Genomic DNA, 23,268 nt, shown 5'->3' with positions numbered 1-23,268 from the left:
GCGAGGAAGTAGGCGCGGTATGCTTGCGAGGCGCTCTGCTCCCTTCAGCGCAGCCATCTGCGCAGCTCGGCTGCTCCATTTTCCTGGCAGCTCGCCACTGAGTCTGCGGAAGCGCTGGTGATGCAGGCTGGCGAGCGGAGGCCGGTTAGCGAGTGAGGTGGCTTCCCAGGTTTCAGCTGCAACGCTGGATCCGGGGACATAAAATCGCTGCTTCTCCGCTCGTCACGGCAGGGAGGTTCCTCCTGGCTGCCCTTTGTTTTCACGGTGGAGGCGGCACAGGTAACGTTGCGGAGAAAGTTTGGTAGAACACTGTTCACTTCTTCAGATGCGGGCCACAGTCTACAAAAAACTTATGCCAGTCTTCCCCAACCTGGTGCCCTTCAAATATGTCAGACTGCCACTTCTAGCGGGGGATGCTGGGTGTTGTAATCCGGGACATATGGAAGGCACCAAGTTGAGGAAGGTTGGCTTGTGCCATAGTAAATGTGATAGGCATAAAAATGCCATAAGCCTTGTTCAAGTTAGTCGGCACACTTACATGAAGAACAGTTGCGAAAGGGCAGCTGTATGCATATGCTGAAACAAAAAGAGAGACATGTTCTGCTAACTAGTTGGCTGGCAGTGAAGGTTTTGTAGGTGAAAGCCTATTTTGTTAACAGATGCATGAGTGGATTAGAGTGTTAGGGAAATATGCATATGGCTGGGAGGAATTAAGTTAATAAAGTGAAACTTAACATATATGTACTGGTCCTGAAATTAAGGGACTGGATTGATAGTTGCAAGGCCGAAATCTGTGCATTATCTGTTCATGTGGAGACATTGCTCTGAATGTCCACGGTCCTTAGTCTAGCATGGAATCTGATTAGATAGGCTATAATTATTGTACTAGTGGTATGAAAATTGATCGGGCTTTCTCCAACTTTTGCTTTTGGGATCTCTGGCCAGAATGGGCAACAGCCAGGAATGCTGGGAATTACAGTCCAAAAGCATCTGGAGGGCACTGAGTTGGGGAACATTGGATTACATAGCACCCTGGTGGTTATTCTCTTTTTACGGTGGCCCACATAACAGGGGCCTTGTAATACCGTTCATGGGCTCCAATTTACTGTTATTGTTTCCAGAAGCTACATCTCAATTCAGTCTCCAAACTTCTACATTTTGGAAGGCTAAATATTTTAAAAGAAAGCTGAGAAAGACAATTCTGTCACAAGCATTGTGATCTTAAAACTAAATGGCCCCTTATGCTCTTTCCGGATTCAAGAAACTGTAAAATAATCAACTCATAAAGTGTGAGGTTGGTAAAATCAATGGACAGCCTGATTCACATGAGCTGTGGATATGAATAAGCTGGCAAATACTTGAATTCAGTATTTGCCCAATTTAGAGTAGACCCATTAAAATGATTGATACATATCTTACACTAATTCTTAGGTTCCAGTCCTGTGTGAATGAAGGCTGCAGAATTCATCGGGAATTATTTCCAAGTCAGCATACATATAATTAGGCTACCTTAGGAAAGTGCTACTGAGTGTGAGAGAAGCTGACATACTGTAGACCAGTGTTTTTCAACTGCCGGTCCACAAAGAGCCAGGACCAGCGAGGGGCTCGCAGCGCTCTCCCTGCTGATTCCCCACCTCTTCCTTGGCTGAGGAGACCGCGGAGGGGAGAGGAAACTCAATGGGGAGCCCAGCCAGAGCCCCACCGCGGCTGGTCCGCCCTAGGGGTGGAGACTCAAAGACCAGGCCTTTTCCTTTCTCTGCTGTTTTCACCTCTGCTGTGGGAAGGGAAATGCAGAGGTGGGATTGTGCTGAGAGTGTTTTCTCAGCCAGTCCGTGCTGGTGTGTATGGGGGTGGGGGGGGTCACTCTATTTCATTATTTAACATTATGAATATTATTGTATTAAGTAACTTGGTTTGATTTTGTATTGCCCTGCTGTTAATAATGTATTTGGATTTGGATTTGCTATGAGCAAAATATTGCATTTATATTGATTGTGTATTTTGCTATTATAAATTTTCAATCATGTATTCTTGAAGCAGCAGCAGATTTCACAGTAGCCTTATTTGAATTACATATTGCTCTCTAAAAATTTCAGTTGTATTTGGTTACATTTAATTTCAATACTTTATTTTATTAGCACTTTTTACTGCTTAGTTTCTGGTTATTTTAGAAAATTTTCCTTTTTTGGGACTGTATTTAAAAACTAATACACAAAATACTATATTATGTATATAATGCTTTTTATTTCTGCCTCAGTGGTCCCTGAAATATTTTTCCTATTTTTGCCAGTCTCCAGCTGTAAAAAAAGTTGAAAACCACTGCTGTAGACTACATAATTTAAATAGTGCCCCCCCTCCCGATCTTGGCAGTTTGAGAAGAACATGATGCCTTAACTGAAAACTATTTTGTATTTTCTTTAAATTTGCCAGGTGCAACCAAAGAATGTCAGTGAACCATTTCCTTGGGAATAAGAAGAGAAACAGCTCCATTTTGTACCATGTGGACCAGGCAAAAGTTACGACTTCACCTTCATCTCTCCAGAGAGCTACAAACCAGAGTCATGTTGGAAACCATGGAGAAGGCTTCCCACCAAACAAGCGTTACAAAAGCTTTGCTGCAGCTGAGTGTAAAGAAATGGAAGATCCTTTTGCAGACAGTGATGACTTTACAGCAGATGACTTGGAGGAGATAGATATTATTGCTACTCAGGCAATGGCAGAAAAAGTTTCCTTTGAAACAAATACATGGAGAACTGGGCAAAATACAGAACTGTCTTCCATAGTAAATAGCACTTTCAAGGTACCTAATCATATGAAGCCATGGAATATTGCCCACACAGCTGAGACAACTTCTGCATGTCAGTTTGGTATGTGCAGTTTGCATTTTCATATGTAAGCATATAGATAGAAACTGGAACATATCTTTTTTATCTTTAGGGAGCTAAGTATAATTTGGATAATACAGCTAAAGATGTTCAGAGGCCACATATATCTCAGTATAATCAATTTCATCAGAGGAGAGATAGAAGGGATTCATTGCTATGCATTCTGGGGAGACAAGTGAAAGCTCCTGAAGAATGCATTGGATTTCTGCAATGAGTTGGGTAGAATATTTCAGGCACTTTGAGCACCTCTTCTCTTTCATTCTTGTGTGTTGTCTAAATGTTGTGGCTTTGAACTCCCATCAGCCCTGGCCAGTGTAGCCCCTGGTGAAGGATAATGGGAGTTGTACGTCAAAATATCTGTAGGGCCACAAGTTGCCTACCACTGCAGTCAAGACATGGCCATGAGATTTGAGCCCAGTGAAACATTTCCAAGCAGAAACGGACTGGTTTGTACTGTGAATTAGAGAACTAGTTGTGTGTTTTGGCTCTTACAGTCTGTATAGTACGACATCAAGCACAGCAGTTTGTGCTGATTCACTAGCCCATGTAGCAGAAAAAAATTGTTCATTTTTAATTAATTATTGACTTTGCTGCACAGACTGTGCAGTTGGCTTCTGTTTCTGAATTCAGGGGTGGTTAAAAATACACGAATGGGCACTCAAGCAGTGTTGTGTGTCAAGCTCAATACGATCCCAGCAAGCACCCAGTGTTGCTGTTTGTAGAAAATTAGGCTGTGGTCCTTGACGTGGTTGTACAGATTTAAATTGCATTGGAATCAGTTAATGTGAGTTTATGCAATGGTGCACTGGACTGCAGATACAGATTATTGCTTTCCTTTGGCCTGACTTAACATTTGTATAAAACTGTGCAAAACAGTTGATTTCTTAGAAATGCTTTTTGCTGTAAACAAACTTAAATATTTCTATTTTATTTATAACATTTTATCCCATCTTTTTCCAAAATGGATCTCAAGACAGCTTACAAAACCAGAGACATAACACCATATTAGAAATATAAGAAATCCAAGAAATATTAGAAATCCAGTATATAAAAATATGCAGTAAAATAATTCCATTATGTGATAAAAACAATGGCAGGAAAACTAAGTGATCATTGTGTATTACTTTGACATTTACAGTATTCTTTTTAGATGCTGGGATGGCACATGTGTCATGACAAGCCACCATAAATAAAGTTGGTGTTGATAACCCTTGGGGTGTTGCAGTTCATACTGGCTGCCATTTTGAATGTGCAAGCCACATCTGGTGGTTGCCATAGCTTGTTGTATTATGTGAGCTCGGACAGCAGGTGTTGAATGAGGATTAAACAGCCCTCACACAGCTCATGGTCTGTTTTAGTGTGGCTGGCCGTGACATGAAAAACAGATAATGGTATTAATGTAGGTTAGGCGACCATTGTATAGTAGCTGGCACAGGGCTTGGTCAGGTGGAGGTCTTCCCAGCATCTTTTACTTCGCAGGAAAGTATTGCATATGCAATTCATCGAGACTGAACTCAAGTAACTTGCACTAAGGGAGTGGAAGATCAAGATGGAAGAACAGGCCTTGATGCTGGTCAGGGGAAATAAAGTGTCTGTCCGCTTATGCATGTATGCTAAGGGAAGAAAAGGCCTGTGTGGATTCTTTCACATGCAGGCATCCAGGCCTTATTAGGAGTAGATTGCTGATATGTACACAAAAACGTTCATCACATTTCATAACTTTCCTTCTGTCAACAGGAAGGAGCAGAGAAGAAGCCCCACCTAAAGACAAATTTAAAATCGAAACACTTCAAGCACAATATGAGGAAGCGAAGAAAAAGGTTTGTTTTTGGTCTTTTGAAACAGTTTTTGAATTTAATATGCTCATACTCCTTGGCATGCGCTAGTGGAGAAGTCCTTGACCCAAGACCTGGATCTCCTGCAAAAATGCTTCTGTGGGAGATGAAGGGGGAAGCAGATCATGCTTTATTACTTAAAATAGTGGTGTTTGTGTGCACTTAGTGAAATCAACAAATATGAATGGTGGGTGACTGACTTTTTATTAGAGTGGGGATAGTGTTCTTCCATTATGTGTTGCTCATCTCACATTCACAAAAATGTATTAATATGGCTTTGGAGGTTAGGAGGTGAGCTTAAAAAAGGTTGAGAGACTAGTATCAGTGCTGCGCTAAAATATTTAACTGATTCTTAAACTCTGATCCTTAAACTAGGTGATAATTGATGCTCCATCTTTTATGCAGAAAACCATGATTTTAGAATGGGAAACATGCACAAAAGCTAAGTGATCTGTTAGGGCCTGGACTTGGGGGCAAGGGATGAGACCTGACTCTCGGGGAATCCCTTTGTACTGAACTTGGCCTGTCACAGCAGTAATAGGAATACCAGCATAACGAACATGGTAAGAGTGCTGTGTTTCTTATGCTTGAACTGTTTTGTAAATTTGCAGCTGAAGGAAATGCAAGATGAAATCCTCACTAAAAATGGAGAAATCAAAATTCTCCGGGACTCAATGCAGCAAATGAAATCCAGTCTGGAGGAGCAGCAGAAATCATACATGGAAATGGAAAAAGAGAAGCTTCAAATTTCAAGTGAAAAGGAAAAGGAATTCTCCAGAAAGGTACTAGTTAATAAATCAAAATAGAATCTACTTAAAAATATTAAATGTCCTTTGTTTGAAAACTTCATTTTGTTCACTCTCTGTTTCTCTCTTCGGGGGTTTAACTATATGTTGAAAGGTGAATGTATACTTAAAAGAGTATCTTTGTTTTCTTTTCTTTTTTTTTTAATTAAGGAATTCAATAAATAGAGTATTTGGTATCAGTTGAAAATTCTTCCTAATGGTTTGTGTTATGTAGACAGCGTATCTATAATTTTTCTTTTATTCTATTCCTTCAGTTATTTAAATGTTCACATGAAAGCAGTATTAAAAAAAGAAAAGTATACATCGTCTGACACACTTCATTGCATACAACTAAAGAAGTGCTAATAACATTTAAGAATTAACGTTAAATTTCTCAAGTGTAGAAATGTGTGGTTCTTGTTTGTGATGCTACAGCGCAGCTGTTTGCACACTTTCTGCTCCCAAGCACACAGGTTGTTGCTAAGCAAGTCCTACATAAATTTCATTTTGAAATTTTTATACAGCCCAGTAGCCAAAGCTTGCTGGGTAATTTATAAAAGTAAAAGCCTTAAAAATACACTATAAAAACATTTGCATGCAGATGTGTAATTGGAAGGCACACACTTAGACACATACCTAAAACAATTTAAAATGAAGTAAGATTGTTGGTATTCAGTCTCCGTTTCTCAGTGCCCATTGTTCCGAAGCAAGACCAAATACTCTGCTAAAGTGAGTTGTTAATGTTTCTTCTGCCTATTAAAGACGTATTATCTTTGACTTAGAGTACTGGTGGTTTGCTGTATTATGCCTTTTCTCTTCCAAGGTGTATAACATGCAAGTGGAAGTATCCAACCATTTTTGTTTGGCTAATAACCACAATCTGCAGCCACATTAATTTGGGTGGAACTTGGAGGAAAATATGAACAATACTTTGAGCAGTAAATTGAGCAATGAAGAATGAATTCGTTCTTTCATTATATTGGATATTTTTAATGTTTTTGTGTTTTATTGTGTTTTAATATCAGACAATTTATTCTTTCAGTTACAGTCATTGCAGTCTGAGCTACAGTTCAGAGATGCTGAAATGAATGAACTGAGAACAAAGCTTTTGAGCTGTGAAAGAATTAAACCTGTTATTCCTTCAGTTTCATACATCAGGTATAAAGTAAGAAACACAAATCAGCTAGTATATACAGGTTCATTCTGTTTCAGGACAGCTGAGAAGATGAGCATCTATCCTTTTTGTAGCTGAATATAATGAATTTCAAGACTGTTTCCACTAGTAGATCATAGTGCAAACACAATAACTGAACATGCAAGATAGAAGATTGTCTTCCAACCACTAGAATCTTCCTAAACGATACTGTGAATTTCCCACCTTGTTCCTCATATAATTGGAAGATGAACTAATGTGTCCAGTTCTACTTAGCTCTATGGAGCTTCTAGAGTTGTTGATTTACGCTCATTCCTTTGGAGGTATAATTCACCAGAATCATTGATTGGACAATATTTTTGTGGTATAAGCAATGAAGAAAGTTCTCAGGTAAATACGTCTTTGCAATTAATGCATACTATTTGTTTAATTTTTTAGTCCAAAAAAGAGTCCCTCTAGCATTATAAAAGTTGAAGGATCAACTCAGAATGAAAAAAAAAGTTACCCCACAAACGATTCCTTTGGCTCTGAGTTATCACCTAAAGCAACCTGCTCCAGAACACTGTTGCAGACCCAAGCTTCTAGGACTAATAAGAGTAAGTATGTGTTTTAGTTAATTATATTTGACTTTTGTGAATACATACTAGTGGCTTGTATAGGCAAACAAATATTGGTGGAATTTGTATGAATTTGTGCAGGAATGGATGAAGGAGGTGTAGCAGTGTGCAGACTTGACACCACTGTGTAGCACAGTTGGGTAAATGTTAGGCCCTGTGCCTCTCCTGACAAGTGGCCCAGAGTTACATAACTCCCCCCACTCTGGACCCTTTGGATGTAGCTGCCATCTTTATTTTTGTGGAAAGCGTTGCATTATTATTTATTAATTATATTTTTCTCCTGCCTTTTTTTCCTTTTCAAGCAATGTGAGGTGGTTTACATAATTCTCTTTCCCCTCTCAATGTTATCCTCACAACAACAACCCTGTGAGGTAGGTTACACTGAGTGTTACGACTGACCCAACATCTCCCAGTGAGTTCACGGCTGAGTAGGGACTAGAACCCATATTTCCTGAGTACCAGTCTCCTCTCTCAACCACTACACCACATTGGCTTTCAAATTCCAGTTTGGGTGCATTTTGGATTAAAAGCACAAGGCTGCCACCACACAAACGTTGCAGAAGTAGAACATCCAGTATGTTGCATTTTGGGAAGATATATGGGGCAGCCATAACCATGGTGGGGTCATATTTACCCTGGAGAGCAGCATGCAGTGCCCTCCTCCCCAAACTCTGACAGGGTGGGCTGAGCCCATTATTCGTACAGCACCTTAGATCATGGTGGTCCAGTAGTGATTGGACCATTAACTCCTGTTCTCCTTGATAATTCTGTGAGAAGGATGTTGTTTCTTTGGCCGAGCTTCTCCAAGGCCACCCATGCAATAAGGGTGCCACTCAACCATAGAAGGAAAGCCTGCCCTGGTCTATTATAGTGTCTTTTAACAGCAGCTTGTTCTGCAGAAATGAAGAGGTGAAGTTTTCCCAAGTAGAGATAAGTGTGACAATGTGCTAATACAATGGGAGTTGGAGCCATCAGGTAGATGGTTATCTCTGGGCGGTCTCCACTTCCACCCATCTCCTGGCATGGATAACTCTGGTGGGTTAATGACAGGCTTCCTGGGCATCAAGGTGCCATTGGTGAATGCCAGGTCATCCAAGGAAAGTTGAAGATAATTAGTGACCTAATCCAGTGTGTAACTGGTGTGTATAACTGAAAACCAGTTATATGCAGATGTTGGTGTAAATAGTGTACAATAATAAGACCCAACTGGGTAATAGTTGCACTGGTTGCAAGTATATTTCTGTGCTCAGTTTAAACAGCTGGGCATCATCTTTAAAGTCCCAAGTGTCTTGGAAGCAGGTTACTTAAAGGACTGCTGCCATCCCTGCAAACCTGCTTGGATCCAGCCAGTAAGAGCTATTAGGCTGGCAAGCACAAAGGAGAGGGCCTTCCCTATGCTGCTTTAATCCTTATTATGGACTGGGTGCATGGCTCTTTTATGAGGGTTTCTAAATGGGCGTTTAATCTAAATGGGCGTTTAAATGGGCCTGGATGTTTCAATCTATTTTTAAATGAATGGATGTCTGTCTCTCTTTTATAAATTTATTTTTATTGTTCTTGTCTTAAACATTTATGTTAGTGTTTTATTTAGCCGTATTTCATATTTTATTAAAATTGTATCTTGTAAACTGACTTGAGGATGCTTTAGGCAATATAACATTCTTTAAATAAAAAGACACAGTAACAGAAACTGATTAAAATTTGACAACTGTACCATTCAGTCCACAGCAGTGCTCGGATTTCTATTACGCATTTGCATACAGGTTATGAAAAGCCAGCATAAATGGAGTACATCAACAGCGAAACCTAACCATTTCAAAATCTGAACAGATTCTAAAATTCTATCTTCTTTTTCTTGATGTATCTGGGGCATTACATAACCTATGTGAATAGCATTAATTATCCTTCAGCTAGACTGTGGAGAAAATAAATGTATTGTTACTGATTTTCTAATGTAAGAATGCCCAGTATAAACTTGTATCTCTGTATACAGTTCAACTGAAGCACGAAAACTGAATGTCAGCAGTAGTATTACTGTCTTCTGATATAAGACACTCTAGATAGGGCTAAAAGCCAAAAGCAAATTTAATATTGCTACAGGGATTACTACAAAGCTTTCTTTCCAGACAATAAGATGCCTGACCTTGAGACAGAGACGGTGAAGCAAGAAACGAGTTATATCTGTGCTCAAAAACAAGGTAAGTCCAACCAAGAAATCTCATAATTGCATCCATATATTAGGATTAGAATTGTAAATAGAAATGTAAAATGTGTTCCCCTAGAGCATGAGTGAGCAGACTTCAGACTTGTAGGATATATTTTGGGTTTTTTAAATTAGAAACCAAGAGTTTAATCACATTCTGGGCCCAGGAACTTGTTTCAAGTAACTGAACTGAAGAGAGTGCGCAGTCTTTCCACAGAAAAATCCACTCCTGTTTCTTCTGAGCAATCTCCATTTCCTCTGTCTGTCTGAAAAGAATCAATTTGGCAAGGATTCTTAATTCCACCCTGTTTAACAATCTACTTCCAATCACCCAGAGATCAGCCTGGAGATTCTGCTGTAGTTTCTGTTCACTCAAGATCATAGGAACTCTAAAGGATCGTTGCAATTTTTGGGAGGTTTAGACCTGTGGACAGTACCTGGGTTCCTTCCTTTTGTTCTTTGAGTAAGCTCCTATTTCCTAGAACACCAGCCACTTCCCAGAGCCTCTCAGTCATCAGTCAAAACAAGGAGATATTCTGCCCTGGTTTATTATAGCTAAATGAGAAGTTGCTGTAAACAAATCAGTAAATGCACAGCAAAGCCAAAGGACTTTACAAATGAAATAACCAAGAGCTGTCAATTTATCTACAAGCATTAACAACAGACTTAGTTTAATATTTATGACTCAAACTAGCAGATTTTCTAGCTACATTAAATATTAATTCATTTGTATCCCATCAATCTGACCAAGGTTGTTCAAGTTATTAAATGATGGTACTCCAGTCTGGTCACCTTTTATTGTTCTTTCAAAGGTGCCTGCTTGACTAGACCCTCATTCTTTAGTGGTGAAACCACAAATTAAAACACATACACAGTGTTTAAATTGAATTAATCAGATTCTGAATGTGAGGCTTCCTGAAATGGCCCAAACCAGTTTTGTGAGTCTGAAGTCCCCTACATGCTCATTTTAAAATTTTAATCAGTGTTACTGAGTAATAGATACCAAAGACAACAGTTGTTTTTTCCAGTTTGTTGCTAGGTGTGTTTATATTATCCATGGTAATAATGGTCTGGAATTAGCTTTTTTTTGTGCCTGGCTTTTTGTGAACATCATTGCTTTGGCCAAACTTCTTGGTAAAGCAGTGTTATAGGGACTGCATTGGCTTTTCTTTTGAATGGGAACTGTGTCATCTTCAGAATACAGGCTTTCAGACACTCTTGGATGAAACATACTGTCGAGATCCATGTTAATCAGGCTTCAGGCCTGGTTTTGGAAGGAAGACTGCCTTGGTAGCCTGTAGCAGTACCTTTGCTGGGAGGGAGATAGGTGGAGTGTGACCCTGTTGATTTTCCTAGACCTCTCATTGGCTTTTGATACCATTGACTGTGATGTCCTTCTGGATAGACTGGGGAGGTTGGAGGTGCTGCTTTGTGGTGCTTTCACTCCTACCTGACCAACAGATTCCAGAAGGTTATGCTGGGAGATTATTGCCCTGTGCCATGGCACTTACGCCATGGAGTACCACAGGCTTCATTCTATCCCCCATGCTCTTTAACATCTGCATGAAACCACTGGGTGAGGTTACCTGGAGGTATGAGCTGAGAGGCCATCAGTATGCAGATGACACTCCGCTCTACTGCTCTTTTTCATCCAGCCCAGGCGAGGCAGTGGTTGTCCTGAATCAGTGCCTGAGTTCAGTTTTGGACTGGATGAGGGCCAGTAAACTGAAACCCGATTCAGACAAGATGGGGGTGCCATTGGTGGGTGGGTCATCTGTTCAGTTGGAAAATGTTCAACCTGTTCTGGATGAGGTTGCACTCCTCCTGCCAAAGGACAAGGTTTGTAGTTTGGCAGTGCTCCTAGACCCAGAACTGCAGCTGGAATCACAAGTGGACTCAGTGGCACGGAGCACCTTTCATCAGTTTAGGCTGATTTACCAACTATGTCCCTATCTGGACAGGCAGAGCCCAGGAACAGTCATCCATGTCCTGGTAGCCCCTTGTTTGGACTATTGTAACACATTCTGCATGGGGCTGCCTTTGAAAATGGAAATATTTTCCACTTCAGTTGGTGGAAAATAGAACAGCAAGGCTGCTAACCAGGACTGGCCAACACGAATACATCACATTAATCTTCTGGCAATTGTATTAGTTACCGATTGAAGTCTGGACACAATTCAAAGAGCGAACATTAACATTTAAAGCTCTAAATGGTTTGGGGCCTTGTTATCTGGAAGAACACCTCCTCCTGTATGGGTCTACCCAAACCCTGAGACCATCAGTGGAGGCCCTTCCAAAGGAAGCAAGGAGACTGCTTACTAGGAGAATGGCCTCCTCAGCTGTGGCGCCCCATCTGTTTATGTACTGTAAGTCACCTAGGAAGGCCTCAGCAGTCAAAGGTGGCCTATAAATACGTGTATAAATAAATAAAATCGGTGGAATGAGCTCCTCAAAGAGGTGTGCCTGTCACTCACACTTGGTTCCTTTTTGTGCCACATGAAAACCCAATATTTTAATAGCTAATTTTTTATTTCCATTTTTGTTTTACTCTTCCTCTAAGATTAACTGAGCTGTGGTGGCTGTCATATTGTATTATTGTATTTTATGGTGATGGTATAATTATTGTTTTGTATTTATTATTATATTTTGATTCTGTGATCTACCTGGGGAGATTTTGAGCTGATGGTGGTGTAAAAATATAATAAAAATAAACAAGTACTTCCTCCCTCTTGCACTTGCTTGTAACCTTATTTCAGCATATTGGTCCTCCAGCTGGTATCTCAGTGTTCCTTGTGGCAGAAACCATCTTGTATCTTCCTCTCTGCTCTGATCATTGCCCCATTTTATTCACCATTGGTGGTGTTTTTTCTGGAGCCTCAAACATGTTCAGCAGCGAGTGCTCCAAAAATGGAGCCCCAGAAAGGGATAGCAATGTGTTTGCTGCTACCTAGGACAGTGGAAACAGACAAGGGCATTGGCTAGCCAAGGCTAGGCATATCTGACATCCATAAGAGCACATTTGTGAAAGACCAACAATCCAAAACAATTTAAAATATATTTGTGTAATTTTCTGGGATTGAAAAAAGTGGGAGTGTTGACCCAGTGATGGGTGTTCCAAAGTGCTCCTTGGGCATCAGTGGAGGGACTGTCATTGGTGGTAGCAAAGGTAGGATCCTGAAGAGTGGAAGGGCTTTGTGGCTCTTCCCATACTAACCAGTCCCTGCAATTCATAGTGAGATTGCTGTCCTGGGACCTGATGACACAACAGCGTATTGTGGACTGAAGAGCCCTAGAACAAGCCATGGGGTTGTCTGGGATACCTGTTGCCCCAAAATAAGCCATCTTGTGGCAAAGCAGTCTGAAGATAACCCAGCATGGTGGCTTGCCCGCTATGCATAACATGCCATGCAGATCCAATCAAACTGACAGCCAAAGCTGGTTGAGGGTGCTCTGTGCCTCTCAGGCCACCTGAGTCTCAAGTGACAAAGGTGGATCAAGAAGCATCCCCAAGCTATGAACCTCCTTCAGGGGGAGTGCAACCCAATCTAGAACAGGTTAATCACCCCGTATCTGGTCAAGAGAACCACCCACCAGCAGTATCTCAGTCTGGTCTGGATGGAGCTCAGTTTGTTGGCCTTCATCCAGTCTGTTGTTAAGCCAGACACTGGTTTAGTGCATCCACAACCTCACCTGCTGAAGATGTAAAGGAGAAATAGAATTAGTTTGTTTGTTCGAGTTCTATTCCACTTTTTTCTCAATGAACTCGAAGTGACACGTCATTCTCCTGCTCTCAATCTTATCCCCACAACAACCACCTGTGTGGTAGGTTGCACTGAGAGTCTGTGACTGGGCCAAAATCACCTAGTTGGTTCCGTGACTGAGCAGAAACTGGAACCCAGATTGACTGAGTTCAATTCCAGCTATACTATACCACACAGACTCTCAAGTTAGGTAGCTTGGTGATGGCGTGTCATCAGCATACTGTCATGGAATAAATAAGAATTGTTTCAGCTGTGGATTTTCTATTACATTCCCTCTCCCATTTGCTGTGATTGTTGTGAACATTAAATTTATATATTGTTGCAGGTTCCATTTTGATAAATGCGCTGATGAGGCAGCCGATTGTTCCGGGATCATCGCTAGGACTCTGCTATCTTCTTAGCAGTAAGGTTGAAGCTCGGCCTGGTCCTGTCATGCAATCTAGTTCTTTCCCTGCGTATGTTTTAAGTAATAAGTGATTCTAAAAACATGTACTCTACAATAATATCAAAACCGTTCTTTGAATCAGAAGAAATATGCTTATTTCCATTTATAACAGTGTCTCCTTGCAAGAGCATGCAGTAAAAATCCTTTAAAAAAAAATCCTAGTGTTTTGCACAACTAGCATTATGTAACTCCAGGGAGATCTGCAACATAGTGGGCATGTTCACATGACAGGCTAAGCCACTCTGTGAATAAGCCATAATGTATGAGTTGTTCACAAAACAACCTACTTTTTGTCCAACGAATGGTTGGGCTTACGGTGGTTTGTACTCCCCCTCCTTTCCCCTCAGTCTTCCAGCTAATACTCCAGTGTCCTTAGCACCAGAATCTATCTGCTAGGAAGTGGCAAAAGATGGTGCACCAAAAGGTGGAGAAGATGCTATGTCTCTTTTCTGGAGAAGCTAGAGATGTACAGAAGTTTTGTAAAGGTGAGGGGCAATAAGAAGTGTCAGGTCAGCATTTTAAATGGAGAAAATTACATTGTTAAGAGGAGATCGTATTCTTCCCTGTTTCTTGGTGCACCTTCTCCCCCCCCCCCCCCGCTTTTAAATGCTTTTCAATGGACAACTGAGCAATTGCTCTTTCCTTGACCTCTCCCTCACTGGCAGTTGTTACACCGTGGTGTAATATTACATGTCTCTGATGTTAATATGGCATTAGGATTCTGGCAGTGGCATATCTCGAAGATCTGACTGTGCAAACTTCTGTTAAGACAAACTGAACCAATATCTCAGTTTTATTCTCCTTTTGTTACTTTTGGTATACGTGTTCTGATTCAATATGAGCCATCCAGAGAGCCCTTGGGCTATGGGGTGGCATGCAGATGCAATCAATCAAGAATAATTCAGCATAATAATTCTGTGTGTTTTGTACTCCACCTAGAGAGTCCTGTTGGACCATTAGCAGCAGAATATAAATATAGTACATAAAAGTAAATAATAAAATCTATTCTGAGGAAAGCATTAAATTAAGCCAGATCAGCCTTATGAGAGGGACCTTCCTCTTTGCAGGCCTTGGTGGCAGTAATAGGTTGAGCATATTGTGTGCGCTGTTGAAATAAGATGCTTTTTGAAACCCTCTGCTTGGAGCACCATATTCAGATTTTGAGACCTGCATGATGTTAGGGATATAGTATTGATTTCCTGCTCTGCTTTATCTAGAGGAGCTACGGGAAGCTTCTGTGACCGGATTGCAAGTTCTCAGGAAGAAGAGGCTTCACTGAGAGTGGCTCAGAGACTGGCCCTTGCTGGACTGAATCTGATTGCTATGGATGAAGATTCACTGGAAGGAAGCTCAGAAGAAAGCAGGCGAGGAATATCCCACCCTAAGCGCTACAAAATTCCTGGGGCAGTACATCTTCTTCCTCTCCTGGAACATCACATTGGTGCATATCACCAAGCCCTCCTCTTAATGATGAAGGCAGGGAGCAGTTCCTCGGGGAACCAATCTACTTGTTCTTCCAGAACGTCCTCTAGTACAGCATCAAGTGTAGACAATTTTTTATCTGCGCTCGAAGAGTTTGCCCTTGTGTCTCTTTGCATTCTTTATTATTTGGTATTTTATAGCTGGGATGTTATTTGTGCACTACTTTCTTTGAGTATGAAAGCGGATTGTGATTTGGGGGACAGAGAAGATCTGGAGAAGGACAAGAGTGTAATTCGCAATATGTCAGACAGAGCTGGTCTTCAGGAGCCCGAGCCCGAAGCAGATGTGACTAACGCTGAGCCATCCCAGCACCCCTTGTTCAAAAAGCTGCTGCAGCTTTTGACTTTATGTGCTACAGTGGTGGGGTGCCAAAGACACAGCATCGTGTATCAGTGCTTCAGAGTCTTGGTGAAATTAGCTGAACGTTCAACGGTTGACTTATTAATAAGGTAAAATACAGCTTGAGTACAACAGCCACTATTTCCAAAGAACTTTTCATGATTATTTGCCTGAGCCATGGTTATGGTCATGGTTATGAGCCAATAGTCATGGTTATCTTGATAAAGGATGCAGTTAGGTTGACACCTGTACCACTTTATTCTAGGCGTTATGGTCCTTCTGGTGAGGAATGTCAAAGCCACATTCCTGGGCATGTATGGACAGAAAAACATCCTACAACTCCCAGCATGCCCTAGCCAGCCATGCTGGGAATTGCAGGATTAACACGTCGGGGATGCCTTGTTTAGCAGTTGCAGGTACGGAGAGTTGAGGCAAGGGGGGCTAGCTTTACTGAAATACACAGAAACTGTGTAGGATATGTTGTATCCTATCCCACTGTGGATTTCTCCTGTTCAAGCTCCTAACCATACTCTTGTCTTTGTTGAGAAGGCAAGGCTGCAGTCCTAAACACGCTTAGGGTGCAGTCCAAGGACTCCTGCCGTTGATGCAGGTAAGCCTCCAAATGCAGAGGCTGACAGGCCTCTGTTTATCTAGTTGGCAGTTTTGGCCATCCAGATAAAGCACTGATGAGGGGAAGGGAAGGAGACTGGAACACAGCAGGAATTGACCTATGGGGATGCCCCCTTTCCTTCTCTGAGGTACAGCTGCCCTGGGAGGTGCAGCCTGCCTAGTTCTTTCTGCAGTGGCCATGAGGGGAGCTACAGTGGCTCAGTTTTTGGATTTCAGCACTGAGGTTGCAGGACCTCAGGACTGGGTCTCTGGCAAATTCTGTGGCCCCCAGACAGGTTGTACCCTTCATAGGAAGAGTGCACCGTTTTGCACAGCAGGCCTTGCTTCTGAATAAACATGCATAGAATTGCTCTGCAGACATACCTGTAAAAATCCTAGCCTTTATCTTAATGGATTTTATTTTTGTAAAAGCTTCCAGCTTTTGTTCAACAGCCAGACACAGACGCTGCTCCGTTGTGTGACTTCTGAAACTCCATTGCGTATCGTCCACCTGTGTGTGAGGCTGTTAACTTTACTTGCCGAGCGTCAGGAGTTGGCCACTCAGTTTTGTTCGTGTTCAGGTGAGACAGCGAGCATCTTCCCAATCCTATTGATTTTGTATAGGACAGTTTTGTAGGACAACTAAATCATAAGGCTGGAGTGAATATGTAAGCTAATTAGTTACTTTATGCAGATTTTGGTTTCAGTTTTCAAACTAGTGAAGCAGCATTACCCGTCTCAGGACTTCTGCAGTTCTGAAATTTGTTGTAACATCTTTGGCTACCTGGGGTTTCAATTCAAGGAAATACAAAGGAATGTTCTGGGCCATTAACAGAGTGGTGCTGGTTGTGTGCTTGTATGTGAGTGCTGCACTGTGGCTGGACAAATGGGTCTGGCAGCCTTCCGATGGGGAGGGAGCTGTCCTTCAGCCAGCCTCACACATTTGCTCACTAACAGGATGGCAGAGCAAAAGCCAGGCAAATGCAGGTAGTGGGAGATCACTGCCTGAAATAGTGTTTTAGGTGATTTTTTGAGGTTTGGGGTTTATGTTTTGTTACCTTTTTCTAGCTGTTTGTCCATTTTTAGAAGGTCCTTGTTGAAATGGATTAGCAATATAATTGTAACTAAGTTTTCATATGAAGTGCCCAAGAAAGCGATGAAGGATACGGTTCAAAAAAATGTGCTGTGATTTTGGGGGCGTTGCAATAACATGGCTAATTGATAAGACTGACGTGCTTGATATAACCCTTTTCCTAGAATCCTGCCTGTTCTTGGCACTGTACATGTATATCACATCACGACCAGATAAATCAGCTTCTGAGATGCTTTGGCTACAGTTGGAACAAGAGGTAAAGAGTGACTGTGTGTGTGCGTGTGTCTGAAGAAGAGGCTGGAAAGCTGTTCAGCCTTTAATTGAACAGGACATGCGAGACTCAAGGGGTTTCTTCCCTTTTTTCTTACTGCAAAACTTCAGACTGCAGATACTATAAAAATTGTTACCATTCTAACATCAACCAACATCTCCCCATAGGAATTGTATTTCATGGAGGGATTTCCGTCGTTCGATGCTTTCTTCAGGAATACCTAATGTACATCTGGCTGGTCTGTGTGTACCTTGCTGGAACAGAGCTTGTATATTCAGGGACCATTTTTTAAGTATCACTGAACTGTTCTTGTATGAGTGCGTGGAACTTGATCTTCAGGCCTGACCCTGTGGGCTCTAGGCTGCTTTAAGTGACACAGCCAGGCCTTGTGAATTAGGAAGTGCTGGGCTGAGTGCCTGGCACGCACTGCTGCTGTTCGAGTGAACTGTCCCTTGTTGGGGGCGATCAGGGACTGCTCCGTTTCATGTGAATCAGGCACTGTCAGTTATTCAATAACCCTACTACTAATCTGGGGTTATTCATTTATGCAAATATTCTGTACAGTGGTCGAATTCACATGACACAGTGCAACCCTGTATATTCAAACTGGTGGCCACACACAGAGCACATGGTGGGTTAATTTGCATGTTGTGTGAATCTGTTCACTTACTTAGGAGTGAGCCTCACTTGCCTTCATTAGGGATTTTTTTCAGATAAAGGTGCATAATGTTGCAGTCTTAGTTGCAAGTTTTAAAGACATTGGGTGTTTTGCTTTTCTTGATTTCTGTCACAAATTACATTGTCTGTTTTTTGTTTTATTGTAGACTGTTCGCTTCCTAACCAAGTGTGTGCAGTGCTGTAGTCTCTTTGTTTCACTTGTTGGAAAAGATTGCCAGTGCAACTCTGAGGTAAGCTGCTAAAATAAAGTATTGGTTATTAAGATCCTAATCGTGCATAATTAGAACCACAGCAAATGCTTTACAACACTTAAAAGCTGAAAAATCTGTCCATCCGTGACGCATTACAAAAATCATCCATGAACAATTTTCTGCTCTACCATGTGAATTCTTTACTATTCCTCCTTCCAATAAGAATTTTATTTTTTTTCACTGCAATACTACCATGTACACAATTATAGCAGTGAAGGGCAAAGTCGAACCCTTCCAATGTGTGTGAGACTTGTGTTTTTCTCTTGCAGGTAGTGAAAGCTCTCATTATAATGCTGCACAGGCAGTGGTTGACAGTCAGAAAGGGAGAAGGAAGTCTGTTTGATCTGCATGGGAAGCGACTTACTCAGTTCTTACGGCAGACTGTTTTGCTCTTGCATGCCCTGTCTCAAAAGGATAAACTCTTCCACGAGCATTGCCTGGAAGTGCTCCATCAATATGATCATGTCATGCCTGGTGTCAGAACAATCCTCAGAAGAGTTCAAAATCTGAAAGCCTGTGAAGGTGAGGCTAATTGTGGAAATGTGACTGATGCCATGAGAGTAACTAGCCACCCTATTCTATCTATGCATATTTACTCAGAAGTACATATGAGTACTGAACTCAGTGGGATTTTAGTCCCACTGTAGGTGTGCATGGATCAAAGCTTTACCCCCTGGTTTGTAGTCCATTTGTTAGCTTTTCTGTTAATTTCATGTTGATCTACTGTGCTTTCAAAGGAAATTCATCACACATTAACCCTTAGACCCTCAGTGCCTTATTTTACATAATGTACTATGCACTGTGCTGCCATTTCCCATTTTTGCAGTAATTAAGACAGAAAGCGTGTGCAGCCTCCATGCAAGCAAAATGCATGGTCTGCTGAGGCTGGGACCAGTGCAAGCGCTACCTGCACAATTTCCGACTGCAGTTTTCTGTTCTGCTTTACTAGCTCACAGAGTCAGGCAAGTGTGCTTACGAAGCTGCTTTCTGCTGAGCCAGTTCGGATCAGGCCATCTGCCACTGAGCTGGGGTTTTCCCTCTAATTTCTTCCTGAAGTCCCACAGAGCACCTTTGGCTTCTATGTGTTTCCTTTTGTGACAATTTTTTTTCAAAGGCTAACAGTCAGAATGTAATTCCCAACCCACAGGGCCGTCTTTTGCAAATGGCTGGTGCTTAGAGAATCTCTCTTAAAGGAGCAGAGCAGTCTTAGGGCTTTGTGAGCTGCCCCCTCTGCCATTAATTGTTAATACTGACAGTGCTCCTGGGCATGTGGCACAGAGTTGGGCCTGCTTGCAAAGAAATGTTCTCATCCAACAGCTCTGTGGCTGGCAGAATCCACCTTGCAGAGCCTTGCTGGGCGTGGGTTCCATGTTGTACCAAATTATAAACACAGGAAGCTGTCTTATGCCACGTCAGAGCATTTATTTATTATGTTTACATCCTGCCTTTTCCCCTTCTTACGAGGAACTGATGGTGGCTTCCATAGTCCTCCTGACGTTATCCTTGCAATAACCCTAGGAAGTAGGTCAAGCTGAGAGTCAGGGACTGGGCCAAAGTTACCCTGTGAGCTTCATGGCCCAACCTCCCTCCTTCCCCCCACTGGCACTTTATCTGGACAACGGAAACAGCTGTCCAGATCCAGCGCACGGGGCAAGGCACGTGGCGGTAGAGACTGCTGGTGCCACACTCCATCTCCACCATGAGATACGTGTCAGCCTCCCGGTTTGGAGGCTTCCGTGAATGAAGGAGGGGTGCAGTAGACTGTCCCCCAAATAAAGTGGGCCTCTCCATTTGATGGGGCATCTAATTTACCAAATGTGTTTTAAGATCCTAGCACTTCTCAAGCACTTTTTATCGTACAAAGTTTTTGGTTTCCCCATTCATCTTCATAATCACTCTGTAAATTAAATTTCAAATACCACTTCATCAGCATCATAGGTGAACAGGGATTTAACTCTAAATGATTTTGAATAATGATGCTATTTTTTTCAAAGTGTCTCCTACTCCTAAAATGCGCACACTCTGTTTCAGAACTTGCCTTGGATGAGCTGTATCCTTTGGAACCGGAAGCTGATGAGCAAGAAATGGAATGCAGCTAATTTTCCCTCAACAATACATTTATTCTCTTTCCAGGAATGGCTAATTTTGAAACTTAATGGAATCAGCTTTTTAAATGTACAATTTAAAATGAAAGATTGGCCAGAAATGATCACCATGGAAGCAGTTTATTGGTTGGGTTTTTTTTACAGTTTTATTGAGTAAATTCCAACCTAATGTATGATAATAAAACACTGCTATCTGAAGAATGTGCTATTAAAAATATCCAAACTTTTTATTTTTTGTGGTTATATAAAGAACCACTTTGCACAGTATCTCAAAACTTACATTAGATCACTAAATATTATGAGGGCACATATAATTTGATCTTTTTAAACATTTATAACATTTTCATGATTTAATAGAGATTTTCCATAAGAAAATCTTAATTCACTGACCTGTTTTGAGGAGAATATTTGTTTTCAAGCAATATAAATTTATGTCTTAGGCTGGAGTACTATGCACATTTAAGTAAAAAGTTCCACTGAATTAGTGGGGTTTACTCCTGAGTAGACAAGTATAAACTTGTGTTGTTAATGTATGTACAAAAGGGCCATGTGGTCCTCAGGTTGTTTCATGTTTGTTATTAGTATTATTATTTCTACCTCATATTTTTTTCCTTTCAAGGAGCTCAGGGTGGTTTACATTATTCTCCTCTCAGTCTTAACCTCACAACAATAACTCTGCGAATGGCATGAACGGGGGTTCTTCCCTTCACAGATTCAAAACCTTGGAAACCTTTTCTTCTTCTTTCTTGACCAAAGCATTTTCAAGATGCACAAGCACTCAGAATGAATCTCTGAGCATGCACAGAACGGTTCATTGAACTCAGTCTAGCTTTCACCTCCAGGAACTGTCCTTGTGAGCATGCCTGGGCTCCATCCCATTGGGAGGGGCTTCTGAAAACAAGCACACCTCTCTGCACGCCACCCCTCCTGTTGGGCTGTCCATCTCTGCTGATGACGTGTCTTGGGGTCCAGAGCTGTGCCCGCCTTGTCTGTGTCTGAGCAACCTCCCTGCTCCAGGCCTGCTGCTGCCAACTGTACATCTTGGTTATTTGCTGAGTCTGCCTGCACACATGGGAGCCTGGCTTTGAGATAAGCACCTCTGCTTCTCTCATCTTAATGTACCCCAGCACATTCCCCAGCCCCCTCCTGTGCCTCTCCTGCTTCTGTTTCTTCTGGAGACCAGCCAGCAGCTCTTGAATAAGAACACCCAAAGCAGCTCTCTTTCTCACTCCCAGCAGTGAGGTAGGCTGGGCTGAGAGTGTTGCTGGCCCAAAGTCACCCAGTCAGCTCCATGGCTGAACACAGACTAGACCCCAGATCTCGGGAGTTCCAGCCCCGCTCTCCTGGCCACTATCCCATAGTGGTGCTGTCCTTCTTATGGAATGTTGTGCGTTATGGAAGACAAATACCAGGCATGAATCTGTTGCTAAGGCCACTGGCTGCAGATAGATCCTACTCACCTGTGTTGTGCCTGCCACTTTTTGAAGGTAGCAATTCCTTGGTTGTTTGGGTGGAAATTGGAATTTTAGGCATCAAGTATTGTGATGGTGGGTGGGGCAGGCTTCTCAGCTGAAAAAACGAATTAACGTAACGTTTCCCAAAGGTGGAATGGAGTGAAAACATAATTGGTGGGGAACTGAGGGAATGAGCAGAAACCCCTCCCCATACTTCCTGTGGACAGGAAGGGGAGGAGCTTCTGTAAAGGAAATGAGTGATTAGCTGTGGAAGTTTCCCAATACTAGGCTCTCTGTAGGTGCATAGCCCATATGAGTGGTGCCCAGAAAGCACAAAACAATGTACAAGTTACTTGGTGGGAAGAAAGATGTCATTGCATTGAATTTTTGGTGATTTTAGGAGCAAAGTAGGCACTGCTGGTTTGCATCATCATAATCTCAGATCCATGGAGCAGCTTCTTCACCCGTGCATTTTGGAGCCCTGCCAGAAATACAGGAGAGAGTCCATGTACAACATGAGGATTCGGTCTCATTGCTGCTTCCTCTTCCACAGGTTCTCTTCTAAGCTGCTGTTTTAAATCAATAGCTGGTGGAAAGAGTGGGATTCAGTTGAATAAGAGACACTCTAAGGCGTTTAAAAATTGCTGCTGCTCATTCCTCTGCAGTGCATTAGATATTATGGACGATTCTCTTCCCTTTTCTCCAGAAATGAAAAGTTGTGGCACTGTCTTGCAGGAATTTACCTGATGCCTCTAAATACATGTACCATTATTCCAGATGTACTGTGCCCTCTCTTAATGTAAACCTCGTCACCAACAATGCAACCATATCTTTCTGCAGCTTCTCATACTTCCTGAGGGTCAGATTTCTGTGCACACGTGTATGTTAAATGTATAGTGTTTCAAGGCAACCTATGACATTCTTGGGTAATTTGCTGGTACAAGTGGCTTGTCAATTTCAGGAATTGCTGAATGAGAGGGATTAGCTAGATTCATCCAGATCTGTCTGGCTTCAGGCCTAGTTGTGAGACAGAAATGGTTCTGGTTGGCTTGGTAGATGATCTATACCTTGAACTGGATAGGGAGAATGTCAGTTTTGCTGGATGTTCTGGCAGCCTTTGGTACTAAAGTATCCCTCTGAGGCAGCTGTCTGGAATTGGCATTGTTATATGGTGGTTCTAGTTCTTCTTGGAGGTGTGACCTCAGAAGGTGGTGCTGGGGAACTCCTGTTGGAAGCCATGGCCATTGGCCTGGTAGCATTCCTTAGGGTTCCATGTTACCCCCATACCATTGAACACGAAAG

The 23,268-nt window shown here is 42.0% G+C and overlaps 1 protein-coding gene across 1 annotated transcript; it reads left to right on the top strand.

The window, feature by feature from the left end:
* On the top strand, nucleotides 1–20,740 carry LOC123034166 (ATR interacting protein). Its single transcript, XM_044451326.1, has 14 exons — nucleotides 1–279; nucleotides 2,431–2,867; nucleotides 4,623–4,705; nucleotides 5,332–5,502; nucleotides 6,548–6,663; nucleotides 7,097–7,254; nucleotides 9,402–9,473; nucleotides 13,565–13,694; nucleotides 14,902–15,615; nucleotides 16,547–16,695; nucleotides 17,372–17,463; nucleotides 18,303–18,386; nucleotides 18,677–18,929; nucleotides 20,439–20,740. Exons 2-14 carry the CDS (start codon nucleotides 2,444–2,446, stop codon nucleotides 20,504–20,506), a joined length of 2,514 nt encoding a protein of 837 aa, XP_044307261.1. The 5' UTR covers nucleotides 1–279; nucleotides 2,431–2,443; the 3' UTR covers nucleotides 20,507–20,740.
* The last annotated feature ends 2,528 nt before the right edge of the window (nucleotides 20,741–23,268 follow it).

Source organism: Varanus komodoensis, unplaced genomic scaffold (genome assembly GCF_004798865.1).
Source record: "Varanus komodoensis strain SLA01 unplaced genomic scaffold, ASM479886v1 scaffold6_2, whole genome shotgun sequence".
Taxonomy (NCBI): Eukaryota; Metazoa; Chordata; class Lepidosauria; order Squamata; family Varanidae; genus Varanus; species Varanus komodoensis.
The sequence above is the reverse complement of the archived record's forward strand: the minus strand, read 5'-3'. Positions and strand labels throughout refer to the sequence as shown.